The sequence below is a fragment of the Sphaerodactylus townsendi genome, linkage group LG07, assembly GCF_021028975.2.
Source record: "Sphaerodactylus townsendi isolate TG3544 linkage group LG07, MPM_Stown_v2.3, whole genome shotgun sequence".
In the NCBI taxonomy this organism is placed as follows: Eukaryota; Metazoa; Chordata; class Lepidosauria; order Squamata; family Sphaerodactylidae; genus Sphaerodactylus; species Sphaerodactylus townsendi.
The window spans coordinates 77,214,564-77,233,945 of record NC_059431.1 but is presented as its reverse complement, the minus strand read 5'-3'; the positions used below and the strand labels follow the sequence as shown (position 1 = coordinate 77,233,945).

General features: G+C 40.0%; 1 protein-coding gene across 2 annotated transcripts in view; it reads left to right on the top strand.

Annotated features, from left to right (window-relative positions):
* The window catches only part of MAMDC2 (MAM domain containing 2), a 68,932-nt gene extending 49,550 nt beyond the window's left edge, over positions 1–19,382 (top strand). Inside the window, exons 10-14 of one of the 2 annotated variants that reach the window (XM_048504655.1) lie at positions 7,613–7,706; positions 9,146–9,298; positions 12,892–13,151; positions 18,107–18,191; positions 18,292–19,382. In XM_048504655.1, coding sequence (XP_048360612.1) covers positions 7,613–7,706; positions 9,146–9,298; positions 12,892–13,151; positions 18,107–18,191; positions 18,292–18,356 — 657 coding nt within the window. In that variant the 3' untranslated portion in view covers positions 18,357–19,382. Of the gene's footprint in view, positions 1–7,612; positions 7,707–9,145; positions 9,299–12,891; positions 13,152–18,106; positions 18,192–18,291 lie in introns of those variants that run through there. The other variant, XR_007245151.1, reaches the window with a different exon arrangement.

Here is a 19,382-nt window from a genome sequence, read left to right as displayed (position 1 = left end):
AAGGACCAAGAAGCTGGGACTGCAAGCCCTATCTGAGCTTTGTAATACCTGCAAGGAGAGGTCAAAGTTGGAACTAGATGGAACTCAGGTGTTTCTAGCTTTCTCTCAGCAAGATCTCTCCTTCCCACTACCACTGGAGAATTAGTAGAATGGAAAATATTCCCACTTGTTGTATACTTAAACCTGCTGTAGGGAACACATTAATACTGCTTCACTATCACTGTTGTTATGTGCACTTCAAGTCCAATTTTGTACCTGAATATCTCATTTCAGAATATTTGGTTGTCACAGTTCAAAGTGGTGGTTCTTCCCTTTATGGCCCTGAACACAGCTAAGGACTAGGGTAGATGAAGGACCATTTCTTCCTGTACTGTCCAGCCTGCCTTTCAACCCCTGCTCTGTGTGCTTCCACCTTCCACAATCAGGATAGCAACTAGTAACAGAGGATAGCAACTAGTAACAGAGCATTTCCAGTGGTGCTATCTTGTCTTTCAAATGCCCCCCCCCCCCACCACCCCAAGCTTGCCTGGCCTGCTTATCGTACTTACTTTGAGAGCCAGTGTGGTATAGTAGTTAAAAGTGTTGGACTCTAATCTAGAAAACCAGGTTTAATTTACCACTCCTTCACATGAGTGAACTAGGTTTGTTTCCCATTCTTACACATGAAGCTAGTCACAGTTCTCTCAGAGCTCTCTGAGCCCCACCTTCCTCAGAAGGTGTCTGTTGTGGAGAAGGGAAAGAAAGGCAATTGTAACCTGCTTTGAGCTCCTTAAAGGTTTAGAAAAAGCAGGGTATAAAAACCAATTCTTTCTCTACAAGGTGCCAGGCCAAACATGTTTTAAAACTATGTGTTGCATCCTTTCAGCTGTTTTATGGTCTGCACTGAAACTGAGATTTGTTATATCAACTTGACTGCTCTATTTGTATGGTGTTGACATGCCCCAGTATGTTTTTATAATCCATTTGGTTGTTATTGTTAGTTGTCAGCTGCCTCAAGCCAGTTCAGGAAAAGAAGCATTCTAATTATCTAAATAAATATTATGAAAACATTCTTTGCATTTGCCAAACCATTATGGTACCTATGCACAAGGTACCATATTTCTAGCTGTACATCACTTTGCTTATAGTAAGTATCCTGTTTCCTGCTTTATTCCTACTAGGCTTGTACATTAGCATTATTTCTTCAGTATTAAATTTTGGTTTGACTAAGCTTGTGCCCCACAATGGTGATTTAATGAAAATAAATACTAATTTCTATACGAGCATACAGTACGTGAATAATAGTATCTTGCATGTTTGCGTTTAGTTTTTAAACGGGGTTACCATATTCTTATTTCTCACCCAAGTGAAATTAGTAACTGAGATAAGCATTTGTTTGTGGCTGTCCAGTTTATTTTTGTGCAGGTGATAGACTGATGACTGATTTACTCATCCATGTGTATTCAGTCTTCTGCACCAGAACTAGTTAGGAACTTACTGTGGACTCTTTCATCAAAAATTCATTAATCATAAATTATTTTGCAAGACTTGTGCAATAATTATGCAAGTCAGCAGCCTCTTTTTCTCCCTCACTGTCTCTAATGGTGCAGCTCCTAGTCTAGGCTGTGAGCTAATCACACTGAAGTGCTAAGCAGAATTGTTTTCCTTTTAATTATTCTATTTGGTATAATTTATTCCATTATATTTAAGTTCTTTACATTCTCCTCATGCCTCTTAAATTCAAATACAACTAAAATAATTTTTTCTACGGGAACTGTGATAACTGGATCACAATTAGCGAGTAAAAATTGAAGTCTATAATGGGAGGTCTATAATGGGAACTAATAAATCAGTCAGGTCTGTTTTTAACAGCTTACATCTTCTACAAGAAAATTAGACATGCTCCATAGTTTGAATAGAACCAGTTCTACATCTATGTAGATGCTCAGATTCGAGACAAGTGCTCATGGCAACTCGGGGATGGCAACCTCTTCCCAACTCTGGTGGGTTCCAGCAACTATACTAGCACTCAACTGTATAGAACAGGAACATTAATGTAGAAGTAAATCCCAAAAGGGTTGTGATGGTAGAAATAGTAACTGGTATCAGGGTATCTGTAAGTATAACTGCTTAAAATGGCTCCTGGGGTAAGTACCTGACCGGAAGTGGAGCTTGGGGTGTGTGTGGAGCCAACAGTATAAAGCTGAAGCTGGTCAGCCCAACTGCTCAGTTCAGTCCTGGGCTCAGTCTGCAGTTTAAAGCTGGACCTGGCCTGGCCTGGCCTGGCCAAGCCCAGCCCAGCATCTAACAGGCCCGCCCAGCTCCTAACTCAATGAGGAGTTTGTGGAAAGGTGAGTCCTTACTGGCTGATTCCAACTACACCCCTGCTCCCAAACACCATGTGAAGTTCAGGCAGGGGTGCAAGGAGTGGGAGAGGCTTGACAACATGCGCCACATGTAACCTGCCCAAGTGGCACCTGGGACTCCAGTCCCCTTGCACACACCCTTGTTATGCTTCTGTCCATAAGTCCCTAGTAAGACCTTTTAGTGCTTGCCAATCAACTAATAAGATTTGTCGAAGGCTTTCACGGCCGGATTCAACTGGTTCTGGTGGGTTTTCCAGGCTGTGTGGCCGTGGTCTGGTGGATTTTGTTCCTAACGTTTCGTCTGCATCTGTGGCTGGCATCTTCAGAGGTGTATCACAGAGAAAAGTCTGTTTCACACTGTGTCTAAGTGAGAAGGGAAAGTTTAGTGTGGTATATTGTCCATGTCCCAGGGTGGGGAATCAATTATTACGTGTTTGGGTGGAACTTGCTATGCAAAGGTGTGGTTGAGTGCATTGTATTGAGGGTGGGGTTATCAGTTCATTTTTAAAGTACTAGGAGCCACGTTTTGCTAATTTTTAATGTCTCTTCTTTCTTATTGAAGTTGTCCTGGTGTTTGTGAATTTCAATGGCCTCCCTGTGCAGTCTGACATAGTAAGCTTCTGAATTGTCCAGAATTTCAGTGTTCTCAAATAAAATATTATGTCCAGTTTTGTTTAACACATGTTCTGCAACTGCAGATTTTTCAGGATGGTTAAGCCGACAGTGTCTTTTGTGTTCCTTAATACGGGTCTGAATGCTTCGTTTTGCCAGCCACTGATGCAGGCGAAACGTTAGGAACAAAATCCACCAGACAACAGCCACACAGCCCGGAAAACCCACCAGAACCAACTAATAAGAGTTCACTGGTTCCAGGTCCTTCTTTCCAGGGCTTACCTGATACTATCTATATCTGGAGCTTCAGTCCTAGAGCATCAGGAATCTCTGAAGTTCTCTGCTCCAGTCTTTGGTTCCCTTTTGTCAGCTTTCTACCAGTCTGTTTCTCCTCAGTGGCACTTCCTCACAACCATCCTGCTCCTGTCTGTTGAGACCCACCAGGTCTCTCTATCTCATCCACCCTCCTCCTCAAAAAAGGAAGGGTAGCCTCTCCAGAGCCAGGGCTGCAAGAAGATGAAGTCTGTCTGAAATTTCATTACACTGTGGTGTACACTGGGAGTATAAAGAAGATAGGAAACAACAGCTGCACCCTGCTTGAACTGTCATGTCTGTGCCAACTGGTTATTCTCCTGTAACTTTGTTGGATAAAACTGAAAGAGAAAAGCAAATAAGCATTCTAATTAGTGAGAAAGGGGCTTACAAAGATAACTGAGAAGGGAAAATGCTTTAGATGCTCTTCATGATGCTGCCATCTTTCTGGTCAAATGAAAACTTTTGGACATAAATCCCTTTTGGAAAAAGGACGATCTTGTTTGGACCAGCCCATCTGTGTGTCATGGAAGTTCAGAGCCGTTACAAAGTGCTTGATGGAGGTGGGACTATACTGCACAGTGATCTGATTCATAAAAATACCCTTTGACATCAGAGATGGGGATTTGCATGGGATTGGAGAAATCTGCTTGTCATTTTTAAAAAGAAGGCTGGCTTAGATGCAACTCTATTTAGCATAAATATCTGGATGTTTGGGATTTTATCTTGTCTTGGAAACTGGGTGCACATGAAAATTGGTTAAGGACTCCTTCAACTTCTTGTAACCTTCATTTCACCTAGGGGCTGCAGTGTTATTGATTATATCCTTATTTCTCCCAGCCTTATGGATTGTGTATCGGACTTTCAAATTCAACATAACTATATAAGCGATCATCTTCCCTTGCGCCTAACTTTAACTACTAATATGCATCTTTCTTGGCATAATTCTTCCTCCACGGACAATCCCATACTGGCAACTAAATGGTGTGACACCTTAGCTGCAAAAATCCAGGAATTCCTTTCCCTAAAATCTATACTTGAGTTATAATCTATTTCTTGGATTACAGATCTTTTTGAGGAATATGTCAACACAATTAGACACAGATTTGGAACTCCTCCTCCTGCTGATTCCACCCATTCTAGAAAAGACAAGATTATACTTACTGATGAACGTTACAGTCTTAAGCGTAAGCTGAGAGAAATGTATTTAACCTATGAGGATTCAAATTATACTGATCTTCCACAAGATTATTTCATAATCAGAGCTTGCTCCGCACCCAGATCAGGCAATATAAGATTACAGCTATTAATAACAGTTGGGATTCCCTGATCTGGGCAACAACTGAGAAAAACTCTAAGAAATTCTCTGGTGACTCTTCCTCAAATGGCAATTTTTCCAAAAATATTTCTACTGATGTATGGCATCAATATTTCACTGACATCTTCTATGCTGTGCCTTTAGATACATATCCCATTGAGGACTTACAACTCAAAAGTTCCCCAGAATGGTTGCCTGTTACCATTTTTGAGACCAGAAGGTTGATTGATCAAACAAAGTGGTGTAAGGACCCTGGCCCAGACTTCCTCCCTCCTGAGCTTTATGAGTCTTTTAAAGACTGGCGGTCACCTGTTTTAGCCTCTCTTTTTACTTATATAGACAAAACTGGAATAATTCCTCCTTCATGGACTGGAGCAATAATAATTCCAATCTTTAAGAAAGGAGATGCAACCCTGCCTGACAATTACAGACCAATAAGCCTCCTGGATATTTCGGGAAAGCTGTATGCTAAGCACTTACTAGAGAAACTCTCCTCCTGGATTTCTAGGAACAAAATCATCGGTCCTGAGCAGATAGGCTTCACCACTGGCAAATCTACTCTTGATCACTGCTTGATCTTGAACTCCTTAGCTGCCAAGTATTCTTGTCACAAGAACTCCAAACTCTACGCTGCTTTTTTGGACCTTAAAGGAGTCTCTGATTTTATACCCAGAGACCTCCTCTGGAGGAAGTTGTGGTCTCTGGGTGTTGATGGCAGACTAATCACTCTGGTTAAAGCTTTACATACAAACACATCTTGTCAGGTCAAATGTAATCATCTAGGCAGTCTCACCCCTCCAATACCAACTAATAAAGGGGTGAAACAAGGGTGTGTTCTCGCCCCAACATTATTTAATCTCTTCCTGAGTGATTTGCCTGCTGCTCTTTTAGCTCCTGGTGCTCAAGAGACATCTCTAAGGACTTCCAAAATGTCCATCTTTACGCAGATGAAGCAGTTCTACTTTCACGCTCCCAAGAAGGTTTAATGCGTCTACTCAAGTGTTGCCAAAATTACTGCAGTGACAACAACTTAGTCCTAAACTATTCTAAATCCAAAGGCTTAGTTTTCTCAAACTCATGGCGCTTCCTCAAATGGACTCTTAACAACCACTGTTTGGAGCAAGTGAAAACTTACAAATATTTAGGCCTTAACTACCATCATAAGGCCGACTGGACACAACATATGAATAGAGCAATAGTGCTGAGTAAAACCACCAGCAATGCTAGCCTTTGCTTCTTCTACAATAAGGGACATATATTCCAGTGGCTTTAAAGATCTTTAACACCAAAACCTGTGAACAGCTGTTTTATGGTAACCCATTATGGATTCAAGCATGGAACATCGAAATTGAGCGAATTCAATCTAGGTTCCTATACAGAATTTTGGGAACCCCCAATTCTGTGTCCTATGCTGTTTTGTGCTTAGAAGCAGGCCAGCATTTGATGGAAACCAGAGCTTGGTGTCTCACCTTCAAGTTTTGGCTACAAATTTGCTATAACAACAAGGATTCTAGCTTTACTTCTCATGCTCTCACCTTCTTTCATTCAATGGGCTGGTGGGCTCATTTGAATGCCAAACTACAAGATCTGGATTTGCCACTGGACTCTTTACTTATGCTAACTGCTAATGAGATATTTCATAAAGTTAAACATAGACTTTTTGAGCAGGAATCAGAGAGACTGATGACCCAAGTGAATAAAGTTTGCTCTCCTCTACCCATCTGGGTATCCTCCCTCAGGTTACCATCACAGCCAGCGACGAGCTGTTTCTCTGGCTAGATGTAACATGCTTCTTTCCACCAGAAGATTCAGCAGAGAGAATCACATTGCAAACACTGAAAGAACTTACAGTTGCACCCTTGGCTTGGAGGAAACAGTCCACCATGTCCTTCACCACTGCCCTTTTTACAACTCTTGTGCGGAAAAACTTACTTGAACCCCTTTTGTCTGGCCTAGACAGCACTGCGGATGCTGCCAAAACTCTGTTTTTGTTAGATAGCAACTCTCTCTCAATACTGGGACCTACAGCCAGATTTCTGTGTGTCATTGTCACCACACGGTCCCAATTTTTTGCTAAACAAAAATTTTAACCCTTTCTTTTTTAAAAGACTGTTTTATTTAATGATCTTAAATTTTACATTCTTCAAGCCTATTGCATATCATATATTTTTAAATGCCATTAAAGGTTTCAATTCAATTCAACTTCTTGTTACCTCAAGGAACTCTGAACATGCCCTGAGGAACCACCTGCAGCATAGATAACTGTAGCTTAGTTGGTTCAACTGTATTGCTTTACGTTTGAATATATCTGTGTTGTTGTTTCCCCTATATTTCTTTCCCCTATATTGTATTCTGTATTTTGTTTTGCCTTTTTACCATACCTTATTGAATCCAACCATCCTTTCCCTTCTCTTTTACAATAAAACTTTGTATAAAGACATTTTTTGGCTTTGAATAGTACAATCTATTTCTCTGGGACATTTCTCTTAATCTCTTCCCTAAGTGCTAGACTGCACACGTACTATCAGGTTGTTGTGAAGATAAAATAAAGAGCAGAATGCTGCAAGCTGGCTTGGGTCTTCGTTGGGTAGAAATACAGGGTACAAATTGAAGAAAATAAAGCAAACTGTATGAGAAGGCACAACTCCTTAAGGGATAAAGATGATGAAAAATCTCCCTTAAAGTAGAGAGGCAGTAGCTACTGGGCTTTGGCTCCAGGAAGTTCTCTTGTTCCCTGTGCAGATACAAATGATATGTGAGCACCTGAACACTTTGAGGATTAAGGATGGTTCAAACATAATAATTTAATATTAATACTATAATGCTGTGCTGAATTACATAAAAGCACAGAATGACAAAAGAAAAACTGACACCCAACGAATAAACTGTTTAATCCTTTAAGTATTATTGCAAGGGAGTAGAAGAGAAAAAAGTATAATACACCATGTGTAAAAAGAGGGTTTTAGGAGTTTTTAAATGAAGATTCTAAAAACTAAGATTGGCAAATGTTTTCTTTAAATGCCAGGTGGTGTTTGTGAGCTGGTGTAAAAGCTTTTGGGACTGTGGACTGGTGGCATTGGACGATGTATCAATAGGCTTGGGAAACTGTCACAGTACTGGTAAGATATTGTCCATTACATTTTTAATAATGCTGTCATACCTCACTAATGTCAATGTGTAGAAATGGGCAGCTGAAGTTTCCATGGCATGAAAGCTCTTTTATGAAGGGAACCGGATTATAAACTTTCATGGCTCATCGTATGTACAATCATGCTCTTACTCCATTGCATTCTACTTTAACTAATGCAATTTTCTGCATTTATTTATATCATGTCTCATACTTGTTTTTGAATTATTTCTGTTTTTGTAACTCTAGTCAAGTTGCATTTTCATTGAATGTCTCATGCTATTTTAATATGTTGTTTTACACCATACAATCTGCCTCAAATCTCACCAGACTATGCAGTAAATAAATAACATCACCAGGTAAATAACATATAACTAAGTCTCTATTAAAGGGACAGGAAGTTTTTTTCTCCAGACAGTTGGCAGCCTTACTCACAGGGCATGAATGCGTTATGGGGCTTTTCCAGATGTGGCTTCTGTGGCAAGGGATGGAATCAGAGGTGGGATCCAGCAGGTTCTCACAGGTTTCCGAGAGTAGGTTACTACTTATTTGTGTGTGCCGAGAGGGGGTTACTAATTGGTGATTTTGCCACGTGATTTTTACCTTAGTTATGCCCCTCCTCTCAGCAGTAGCGCGCAGAACTTGAAGCAGTCTAGCAGGAGGTGCACCGGTGTGCGTGGCAGCCTGTGCCTGCGTGCATTTGTTTCCCACCCAAGACCGGTGCAGTGGCTGCGTCCTTGCCACAGCCCCGCCCAGGGATGCCCTGCCCCCAGAATGCACAGCCACGCCCCCATCGTGCCCCGCCCAGTCCCATTGGCACTACGCCACAGTTTGAATCCCACCACCATGGGAACCTGTTACTAAAATTTTTGGATCCCACCACTGGATGGAATTCTTTAATTTAGCACATCTGATTCTCAAACACTATACTTGCTATGAGATGAATCCACTAGAATGCTATCTGTATAAAGATGCAATTTGGATGCTTAATTCTCCTAAACTTCTACTTTAGTATTAAAGCTCCGAATTGTAAGTGGAGAAAAATGACTGTAAATGCATCATTAATGGCCCTTGTATTATGATTCTCATTTCTAATCATAGCAAGACAAAAGTGACATCTTTATTTAAGTAAACATTTACATGAGAATGAACATCAGATATATTTTCTGAAGTGAAGCTTAATGCTATTAATGGTCTGCCTTGTAAACCCTGATTGGGAAAGTGGCATAAAAATGTTTTAAATGAATAAATATGACAACACTGTTAAATGAAAGTGACCAGAAAAGATATTAAATAGCCACAGTCAGATTCCTGGATCCTTGAAATGTGTGTAACTTATAGTATATATCAAGCTCCATATTTACACATTACACTACTATGTAACTGTTTCAATATGAGTGCAAGTCTAACCATGTACATGCTTTGTTGTAGACTTATTACCTGCTTTTCCTAAAGAATGTACTTTTGAAAAAAATGAGTGTGCATTTACTCAACAAAAGAAAAGCCGGGGGAGTTGGCACAGACGAAGAGGTCAGACTCCTACATCTTACACTGGACCAAAAGGAGACCATACTACTGGGGTAGGTGAGTTACAATTTAAACTGTAAATATTCAGACCAGACTGATATGACTAAAATACGGAGCCTCAGAGAAGAGGTGGAATAGTCCTTAAGGCATGATGTCCAGTGGGAAGGAGGTGTCCAGTGGAGTACATAGACCTCAGTTCTGGGCCCAGTACTTTCATACATGATCTGGATGGGGGGTGGATGGATTACTCATTAAATTTGCAGATTACGACATTGGGAGAAGCAGTTAACTCACCAGAAGAATGATCAGTGGCCCAGAAAGGTTGAGGGACTTGGGACTTCAGTCTGGAGAAGAGGAGGGTGGGTGGGGGGGATATGATTGTTCTCTTGAAGTATTTGAAGGGTTGTCACTTAGAGTAGGCCAGGGAGTTGTTCCTGTTGGAAGCAGAGGATAGGACTCACAACAATGCATTTAAATTATGGATGGAAAGGTACCAGCTGAATATTTGGAAAAATTGTTATTCCACAGTGGAATCAGCTGCCTAAGGAGGTGTTGAACTCTCCACTGGCAGTATTCAAGCAGTGGTTGAATGAACGCGCCTGTCAGAGATGCTGTAGGCTGATCCTGTATTGAGCAGGGGGTTGGACTAAAAGGCCTGTATGGCCCCTTCAATGCTATGATTCTATGTTAACTTGAATGACTCAAGAGTATCGTGCTTTGATTACTTTTGATACTGCTCCTCTCTTCCCTTTTATAAGCCATTCATCAGTGGTAAAAAATCATAAAAAGACCTTGCAGAATTAAAGCAAGATAAACATGCATTTTTCCTACTACTTAATCTCACTAAATCTAATCTTACTTTATGATTTTATTTTTATTATTGTGCCCATAGTTTATTAATTATTGTATTATTATGATGTGAACCGCCCTGAGCCCTAATTTGGCGGGAGAGAGTGGGATACAAATATGATCAATGATAAATCACCTTCCATCTTAGAGGTACAAGTTTATGAAATTTGATCATGGTTCCATATCCTTCTCAATCTCCTCCAATAAACCAAATCTGGACATATTTGGGATACGTTTATTAATACAGAAAGGTGCTGTTAGAAGAAGAAAATGGTCTTAACGCAAAAGAGAACATTCCAATTAGCAAAAAATATAAATTAGGTAAGGTCAAGCCTCCACATGTTCAGTTAAAACACAAGAGTCAACAAATGTTAGGAATAGGAAGAAGCATTAGTAAATCAGCAGCAGCATTCTTCAAGTGGCACAAGCTTTTGGAAACTGTTTCAGTGGTCTAAGAGCTAATAAATTTTAAAACCATGAACATATTTGTGGCATAAGTAATGGTAATGGCTGTTTTTAAGGTTAGGAAGGGAGACATGAAGCTGAATATTTGTGATATTGCCGAAATCAGAGTACATATGTTTTGCAGTAGTCTCTGGGGAATCTATAGCATATCCTGTCACTTGACAGTGAAAAACATTCAAATAATAGTATTTTTTGACAATTGTTCCCTTCACCCAAAAGCAGTTCTAAGCAGTCAAAACATATCCATAAACCCCATTTAACAGCCCTAAAACAAACTACAATCCTCGAAGATGGAACCATAACCATTAAAAAGAATGGGAGGATAAAACTATTCCTTATAACCTAGTGAGAAGCCATGCAGGAATTTTTTGGGCAGACCTCCCTTTGATGGTGTACACAATTGTTGCCCTACTACGGAGAAAACAAAACCAATAGACTCTAAGAAGGAACCCACAGAACAGTCCTAGCCAGGAAGCCGCGCATAGAAACTATTGTACTTTCGTTAGAGATTAACTAAATGACTTAGCATTGTCATATTTAGCATTAATTCTTTGCAAAACTATGTTTATGAAAACAGCCAGGAAAAAATCCTGCAGAGGCAACTACTTACAGTTTATTCTTTGAAACCAACCTTCCCCCACAAAATCGCTCAAAAGAATTTTTATAAAGTGAGCTGTTTCAAATGCATGTGATTGATGTGCTTTGGAACACTTTCAGAGACTTTTGTAGTATTCAACTGATATTTCTGCTATCCTTGGTACTCCTTGTATCTGCCGTTGCTATTCGTTTTAGGACTGATTGGGGGATGGGGGTGGCAGTAGTTTGTGACAACAAGAGAAGGAACAATAGAATCAAACAATGGTGGCTGGAAAATAAGTGACAGAATATATGTGCTTCAGAATGTAGCTGTGTTGATCTTCAATAGAACAGCTAGATTTGAGTCCAGAAATAAGCTTTCAAGAGTTAAAGCTCCCTTCAACTGTCAAATCCAGGATATATACAGAAACACCACTGATTTTAAATGAAAGAGTGTGGCATAATGTGGAATGAACAAGTAGTTCATAAAACATACTGTATCCTGGTTGCAAATACCATAACTACATTAATAAGTGTTTATTACTATTGTAATAAAAATCTGGAGGGAATTCCTAAACTACCTAAATCAAGAGTCTGAACCTCACACAAATTTCAAGATATGAGATCAAGTTCACATAGTTTTATAATAATTAATTCAAACTAGTCACTGTAAGCTTTGGACCAATTTATGTCAGTGTACATCCATACATTGGACTGAAGTCAAGAGAGTCAGATTCTCAAATAATGGGGTTCAGCCTGTCTTTACTCTTTAGAAGGAGAAAAAACCTTTGGAAGCTCCTACTTCCAAATTTCCTACTTGTTTTGAAAGGGAATCATTTCCTAAAGATCCTTAATATTCCAGCAATCTTAACTACATGATTTTATTAAAATTATTAGACTCAACATGAAGATTAAGTAGGGGGAAATATTACAGTAGAACCATTAATAGTGAAACATCAACTAGGAAAGGGACACAGGTCATTTTTTTTCCACAAAAAGGCAGTGTCTAGAGAAAGGAAGGGACAAAGACATACAATTTTCTGAAATAAGTGGTAGGCGAGGCAGCATATGGTGTGTCAATCTACAATGAAATAGTAAGATAATAAAAGCGTAATTTACAAATTAAGATAAGTTCATTTCCTTGGTACAACTATGTTATGTATTTAAACTGTACTCATAATTTTATATCTATCAGACAAAATAATGTCAGATGGAACTTTAAACAGACTTGAATATCCAATAATCTTGCCTTCAGTATTCTAAAAGAGCCCTTCGGGGGTTGGGCGGTATATAAGTTGAAAAAATAAATAAAAATAAATAAAAATAAAAAGCAAGTGTCTGGAATCTTATATTTGAAAACTTAAATTTATAACAAGAAATTTATAACAAGGAAACATGTTTACATAAATTATCCTTTTTTGATAATTTATACTTTGGAGGGAAAAATAGTTTGGGTATCTTGGGGGTGAGACCATGAATGTCTGTGACCAGAAAATACAGAGGTAAGTGAATAATTTTTATGTCATCGTTCATGGATTAATTAATGGGATTTCTCCACTAATTATGTAGCAGTATTATCATATTTGTGTTTTTAACACGTTACCATTAAAAGTGATTAATTTTGAAGTGTAGCATATAAGCATTAATAATGAGCACAATCACAAGATCGTTTAATTGAACTGTGAGCAATATAATTAATTGGAAGAACAAACACAAAGCATATCCTTACAATTGTAAACTTTACATTTTCTTTTTTAAAGGGCACTACATGTACATTGAAGCATCTAACATGGTCTATGGACAGAAAGCACAGCTTATATCGAGGCTTCTACGAGGCACCTCTAGGCCTCAGTGTCTTATATTTTTTTATCACATGTATGGAGCTGGGACAGGGATATTAAATGTTTATGTGAAGAAGCATGGTAAAAAGGATGAGACTCTCCTCTGGAGAAGGCGAGGTGAACAAAGCATCACTTGGCTAAGAGGCCTTATAGAATATTCATGTGACAAATATCACCAGGTAAGCCAACCTCACACTGATGGCTCCCTTTGCAAGAAGTATTCAGTATCTGCTACTGCAGAATAAAAGCCAGTAAACTCCCTTCAAACTTCAGTGCATTTATATATGATGCAGGGTTGAATTCGAGGCTGAAGCAAATTTAAAGTTAGGGACTTTGACTCACCTCTTTTATTCTGGCGTAAATGGTATTTAGATCTAAAAAGGCAGGGGCATACGATGTGCCCTTCAGTGTGTGAGGCTCATTATTGTGCGCTTACATTCCCATAGCTTACAACTATTTTCTCTGTAGAGATTTAGGTAACAATAGTTGAACAGACATCTAGTGATAGTAACAAACTATTAAATTGAAAGGATCAGAGGCAAAGCTGTGAAAAACGGCCCCCAGGGTGAGCCCTGGGCACCGCCTGCCCCACAGCTATGACCCTCCCTCTCACAACTATGCTCCACCTCTAAACTCCCTCTGGAGTTTGGTGTAGGGGTGCAGCTGAATGCCAGCCAGTGGGGCTCATCCTGCCCCCAAACTTCACTTTATCCACATGGAGTTTGGGGGCGCATGGCCCGTTTGATGCTGGCCTCAGTTCACCCAGGTCCAGTTTTAAATTGTAGGTTGAAAACCTGCCATTTAAAGCTTGACCCAAGCCTCACCAAGGCCAGGATCAAACTCAGCAGCTGGACTGACCAGCTCCAGCTTTATACTGCTGGCTCTGCCCCTAGGCTCCACCTCCTGCAGTGCATCCCCACATGTCTGTAGGAAGTGCCAGTCGGCGCTGTAGCCCCCTCTGCACCCCTCTCACGACATCACTGGGATGGATGAAAATATGCTTTGGGTGTATATTTTGAAATGGATCCTGCCTCACTACAATGTTGATAATGAAGCTCAGGGGTCCCCAAACTTTTAAAACAGGGGGCCAGTTCACTGTCCCTCAGACTGTTGGAGGGCCGGACTACAAAAAACTATGAACAAATTCCTATGCACAAATGATTGTAAAATGTTTGATTTCACCTTTCAGCCTTTCTGTCATGGTCTATTTTTAGAACAGTGACCAAAGTATGTCAAGTACAGGCTGGGCTCCAATTATTGTTGGGGAGGCTGTGGAATACCTTCCCCTGTAAAAAAAAAAAGCAGAACTTTCCCAATGAAGCATTCCATCTAACCCAGGATCAGGTATCTTCCTGGGTTCTTTCCTCCCTAGCAGCCAGCGAGCGATTCGCCAGCCTGGCTGATGCCAATGGGAGTGAGGCGGGACAGAAAGCCTGAGAGCAACACATGGAGTAGCTGAGAGGGAAGGGCGGAGCAGGCGTTGCTACATGTAAGGTTTCCAACTCTGGGTCAGAAAATTCATGGAGATTTGGGGGTGCCATCATGTAATTGCAATCATCAGCCGTTGGGGCCGGTTCCTCCTCTCCCTCGAGCCCCCACTGCACATGAATGGAGCCATCGCCGCCATGCCTGGCGGGCCGAATAAATGCCTTCAGGGGGCCACATTTGGCCCCCGGGCTGTAGTTTGGGGACCCCTGATGAAGCTGAATCTACAGAAAGAAGATAGCTCCTAAGAGGCACAGCAAAACAAACAAATCCCCCCCTCTAACAGGACATATTTCTACTTTACATGACAGCCTGTCTGTAAACACAAATGTCCCACAAATGTCGAAAGACAGCATGACTGACCAACAAACCAATCTACCCTATTAATTCCACATAGCGGCAATCAGATTGAACTGTGAATCAACCTCTGTTGCCATTGATCACATAAACATGCTTAGAGAAAGTGATGACTAGCCACTTCTCAAAACGTGGGTCAGGATTTGGGTAAGCACACAAAAACTCAGAAGCAAAAAGGTTGAATAAAATATTTTGTAAGGTTCATTACTGAAGGTTAAATTTAGCTAAAGGTTAAAATAACATTGGTAGCATAGCTTTTAAAGCAAAAGCAAGCAAAGAGTGAGACGAAAAGTATTGCTTATTAGAACTGGTCGGCAGAGTCTAACAGCTTTGAATTGCCTAAGATAACAGGCAGGAAAACAAGGATATGCTCAGACGCGTAGAGAGTAATAAGAATGAAAGTAAAGATGAGAGTTAGAGTGTTGAAAGGCAATTATACAAAATTACTGGTCAGGTGGCATAAACAGACCATCATACCCTCACACTGATTAGCAAAGTCAGTTTGGTGTAAAGTCATTGTTACTATCAGGTGCAAATACCTGAAAGAGATTGTTGAAGTTCTAATTACAAAGGAAATAATCTACAGCTGGAGTGTGACCTTTAGCTGAAGCAGCTACTAAGTTGGGAGAAAATTAAAGCAAAAAATACAATTTCTCCACACATGCCTAAGTAGATTTCTCAGGTAACATGGATCTACTGAAAAAGTGGGATTGGAATTCATATCAACAATGTAGTACCCTTCCACTGCCAAATGTATAGTGCAACTAGGAGTCACTACTGGCCTTGCCCATAGTATTGAGCCACCTTCTTTTTTGCTACTTGGGTCAGGGCCAATCTCATCCAGCAAGCAGATCAGGCAGAGACTGATGGATTTCTTAAATCAAACTGGATACTAAAAGAAACGTGTTGCTTGGTATTTCTTTCTTTATGCCAGCGATAATTGCTTAGTGGCTTGGGAGCCACATGTGGCTCTTTGGCAAGTCACCTGTTGCTCTTCTCAATACCATTCCCCAATGTGACAACTGCCCCATGTTTTAGGAAAGTGGTCAAGGCTAAACCCTAGTGGGGGGTTGTGGTTGGCAGGTAGTTCACTCTCAGCAAAGAGAAAGGTTCTGCTCATCCCATTTCTTATAACACAATAGTTCAATCTGAGGGGTACTTTCCAAGCCCCCACATTTTCTCTAATGGGTGGTAGTAAAGTCAGTAGGCATCTTTCCTTCCTTTCCAAACTACACATCCATTCTTGCACTGCATGGTTCTCTGCTGGTCAGGCCCATCATTAAGCAAGATGATGAAGGAATTGCTTCTAGGTGAATTTTAAGGAATGTTTTCTGCTGTCTCTGCTCATGCCTAATCTTATTGATTTTCAGGTTAGCAGCAGGAATGCAGTAGAATTTTTTGTGGTATACCAACTACTTAAAGAGTCACTGTATACCTGCATTTCAGTTTAAACCTTTTAACAGTGAAATCCTAAGCACAGTTGGACCATTTCAAGGCCTTTGAAGGCAGTGTGATTTGAAAGGTGCAAGCCTGTTTAGGATTGTATATAGAACATTATTTATTTATTCTAGAGAAAAGCCACACTTGGCGGGTATAGGTGGAGAAAGGATGCAGATGGAGCATCTTAAACAAGTTTAAGATTTTATCTTCTGCAGTGACTGTTCAGATATTAGGTTCCACAGCCTCTAGCAGAAAAAGCCATAATAAAAATATAGTTATCTTAGAGTCTGAAATTTAAACAGCTAGTTTTCTTGAGATCAAAACATTTTCAAAGTTGAGTCATCCAATAACTAAAGAGCTGTAAACAGGTTATGGAGTTTTAGTTTGTAATACAAAAGGCATGGTTGGTGGATCTCTTTTGGAAAAGAATTCTACAACCATGGGGCAGGCACTAAGAATTCTTTAATATGCAGATCAAACTGATCAGACTAGATACACAGGCAACAATTTTATCAGGCTATCCCCAGTTAAACCTAAAGAGAATATATTTATTGTTCTGGGGTTGATAATCCTTTGCAGAAAAAGGTTCACTTAACAAAAGGATCCAATTGCTAAGAAATATTTCAGGCGAGACATGTAGGCGTACCCTACATGTATGTAGGTACACCCACACTAAAGCCTGAACCTACAAGGACTTTCAGGGGTCACTTCATTTTTGTTTCCACTTACACATTTTTTCTTTCTCTTCTCCTAGCAGCCCCCACATCCTGTCTCTTCTCCCTGCTTCTGGCTGTTCTTCCCATTCCCCAAGAAGTCTCTTTTTTATTTGCATCCTCAGACTTCAGTCTTATTTAATATTAATTCATATACACCCCACCTTCCTCTGAAAGTCACTTGTGCCATTCTCCCTCTCCATTTTATCCTCACAACAACCCTATGAGAAGATTAGGCTGAGAGAGTTTGATTGGCTGAAGATGCCAGTGAGCTTCCAAGGCAGAGTGGGATGTGAACCTGGGTCTTCCAGATTCTAGTCTGACATCCTAATCCTGCCCCATCCTGGCTCTTTCCTTTCCTTCCCTTCTCCACTGGCAGCCTCTCCTTAGGAAAAATTTGACCAAACTCCCAAAGTTGTACAGTTGCAAGATGCTCAGGTTAGTTGTATGATGGCCATTGCTGGACCCGGCCCAATTGCAAAAGTTGTGTGGAGACTACCAGTGAGCCCAAGCCAGTTGGGTGGCTTCAAGTAGTAGTATTAACACCTGGGTGAATTAGGCGAATTGCATGTCAGCAAGATGTCTGATACCTGCTGCTAGGCCTGGCCCTGATGAGTCCCCTCTCCTGGGCAGGAACAAGGGGAGCAGGGGTAGAGTAGTGGTCAAAATAGCCCTGAGAAGCTCTCCCCTACCTTTTACTGACAGAAACGAAAGCCTGATGTTTGGCAATACCCCCAAGATCTCAGAGGGCATTTGTTTCTTAATACTGCAAGCTACTTGAATTATTTTGAGGGTATTTTGAAATTCCCAATTTTTTTAAATTTCAGAATTTTCAGCAAACTTGATTCTTTTCTCAGGTTTGTAGAACGATCTGTGACCTTGGGCTAGTCACAGTTCTTTGGGACTCTCTCAGCCCCATCTACCTCACAAGGTATCTGTTGTGGGGAGAGGAAGGGAAAGGAGTTTGTAAGCCACCTTGAATCTTCTTACAGGAGAGAAAGGTGGGGTATAAATCCAAACTCTTCTTCTTCAGTTCATTATTTCAGTCTCTGGAATAGGTATTCACAGATGGGGTCATGATGATTATTATTGATGATAGTAATATATATCAGACTTTCTACTTTGATTTTTTTTCACAGATTGTATTCGAAGCAATTCGCGGTGTATCAATTAAAAGTGATATTGCTATTGATGATATCAAGTTTCAGTCAGGACCTTGTAAAGGTAACTTTTATTTGTTTATGGTTACCTTATCTACAGGGTGTATTAATTTATGTTGCAAAGAAACCAGCAGCTGCTTCACCTATTATTTTCTCTCCTCTAGAAGTGGGAGAAACAACAATACAATCTTCTGGATACTCTGCTGATTTTAATGAAATTGAATATTGAGCTCTACAGAAGTGGGTGAAATGCCACATGGCTAAATCCAGGAGAAACTGCACATCCCCCTTCTTCCCCAAGAAGTAGAGAAATGAATACTGGATTGTTTGGTTAGGATCTCCAAAGGCATGGGAGAATCTGGCAAGGATTCAGTATAGGACTCAATATCAGACTTTCCTGTAAAGTTACTGACTCAGGGCTTCCTTCATTTTATTAGTATTGTATTTTATTTTGCATGTGACATTGGTTATAATAAAGGACTATTAATTTTGCACGAATGTGTAACAATGGAAACAGATGCTTGGGGGTAAATATTTTTGAGCACGTAATAAGAAAGCAAAATGGACACAATCTGTTATTGTGTTAACTAAATATACATTCAGTGAATGTCTTGTTTTGTCTTGTGTTGATATAAGAAAATAGCATTGACCGCTAGCAATAACTAGAGGCTGCCAAATAGAGACCTACTGTGCAGAAAAAAGTGGTTGAAGCTTTTTGTGGCATGGAATAAATAACAGCCCATTGAGCCTCTATTAAGGGCTAGGACATTTTTTCTTCAGGTAGTTTGCAACTCTACTGATAATCTGAAGGCTGAATACTATTGTTTTGGTTGTTTTTCAGGAAGACAGATCTCTATGGTAATAAAGAATCTCTTAATACAGTAAGCACCTAACATAACCATTTAATGCCAAAGAGTTACTATGGTGAATCTGTTTATTATTTTTGAGACAACAAATAAACTGTTGTAAATGGTCTAATATAAGTAAAATACAATAATACTGACATGCCTAAGTTACAGAAAACTCAGTTTGGCATGCAGTTTTTATACCAGTGGATGGATACACTGGTACACAGTGATATTTAAATAATCTGTGGTTGAGTATGGTATAATTTCCTGCCACAGACTTGATCTTCAAACATCTATAGTCATGTATATATTATATTATATGTGTGTGTGTGCATGCATGCACACTTGTATAACGTGTGATATGCTGTTCTATAATTATCTAATAAAATACACCTTTTCTGGCTCTA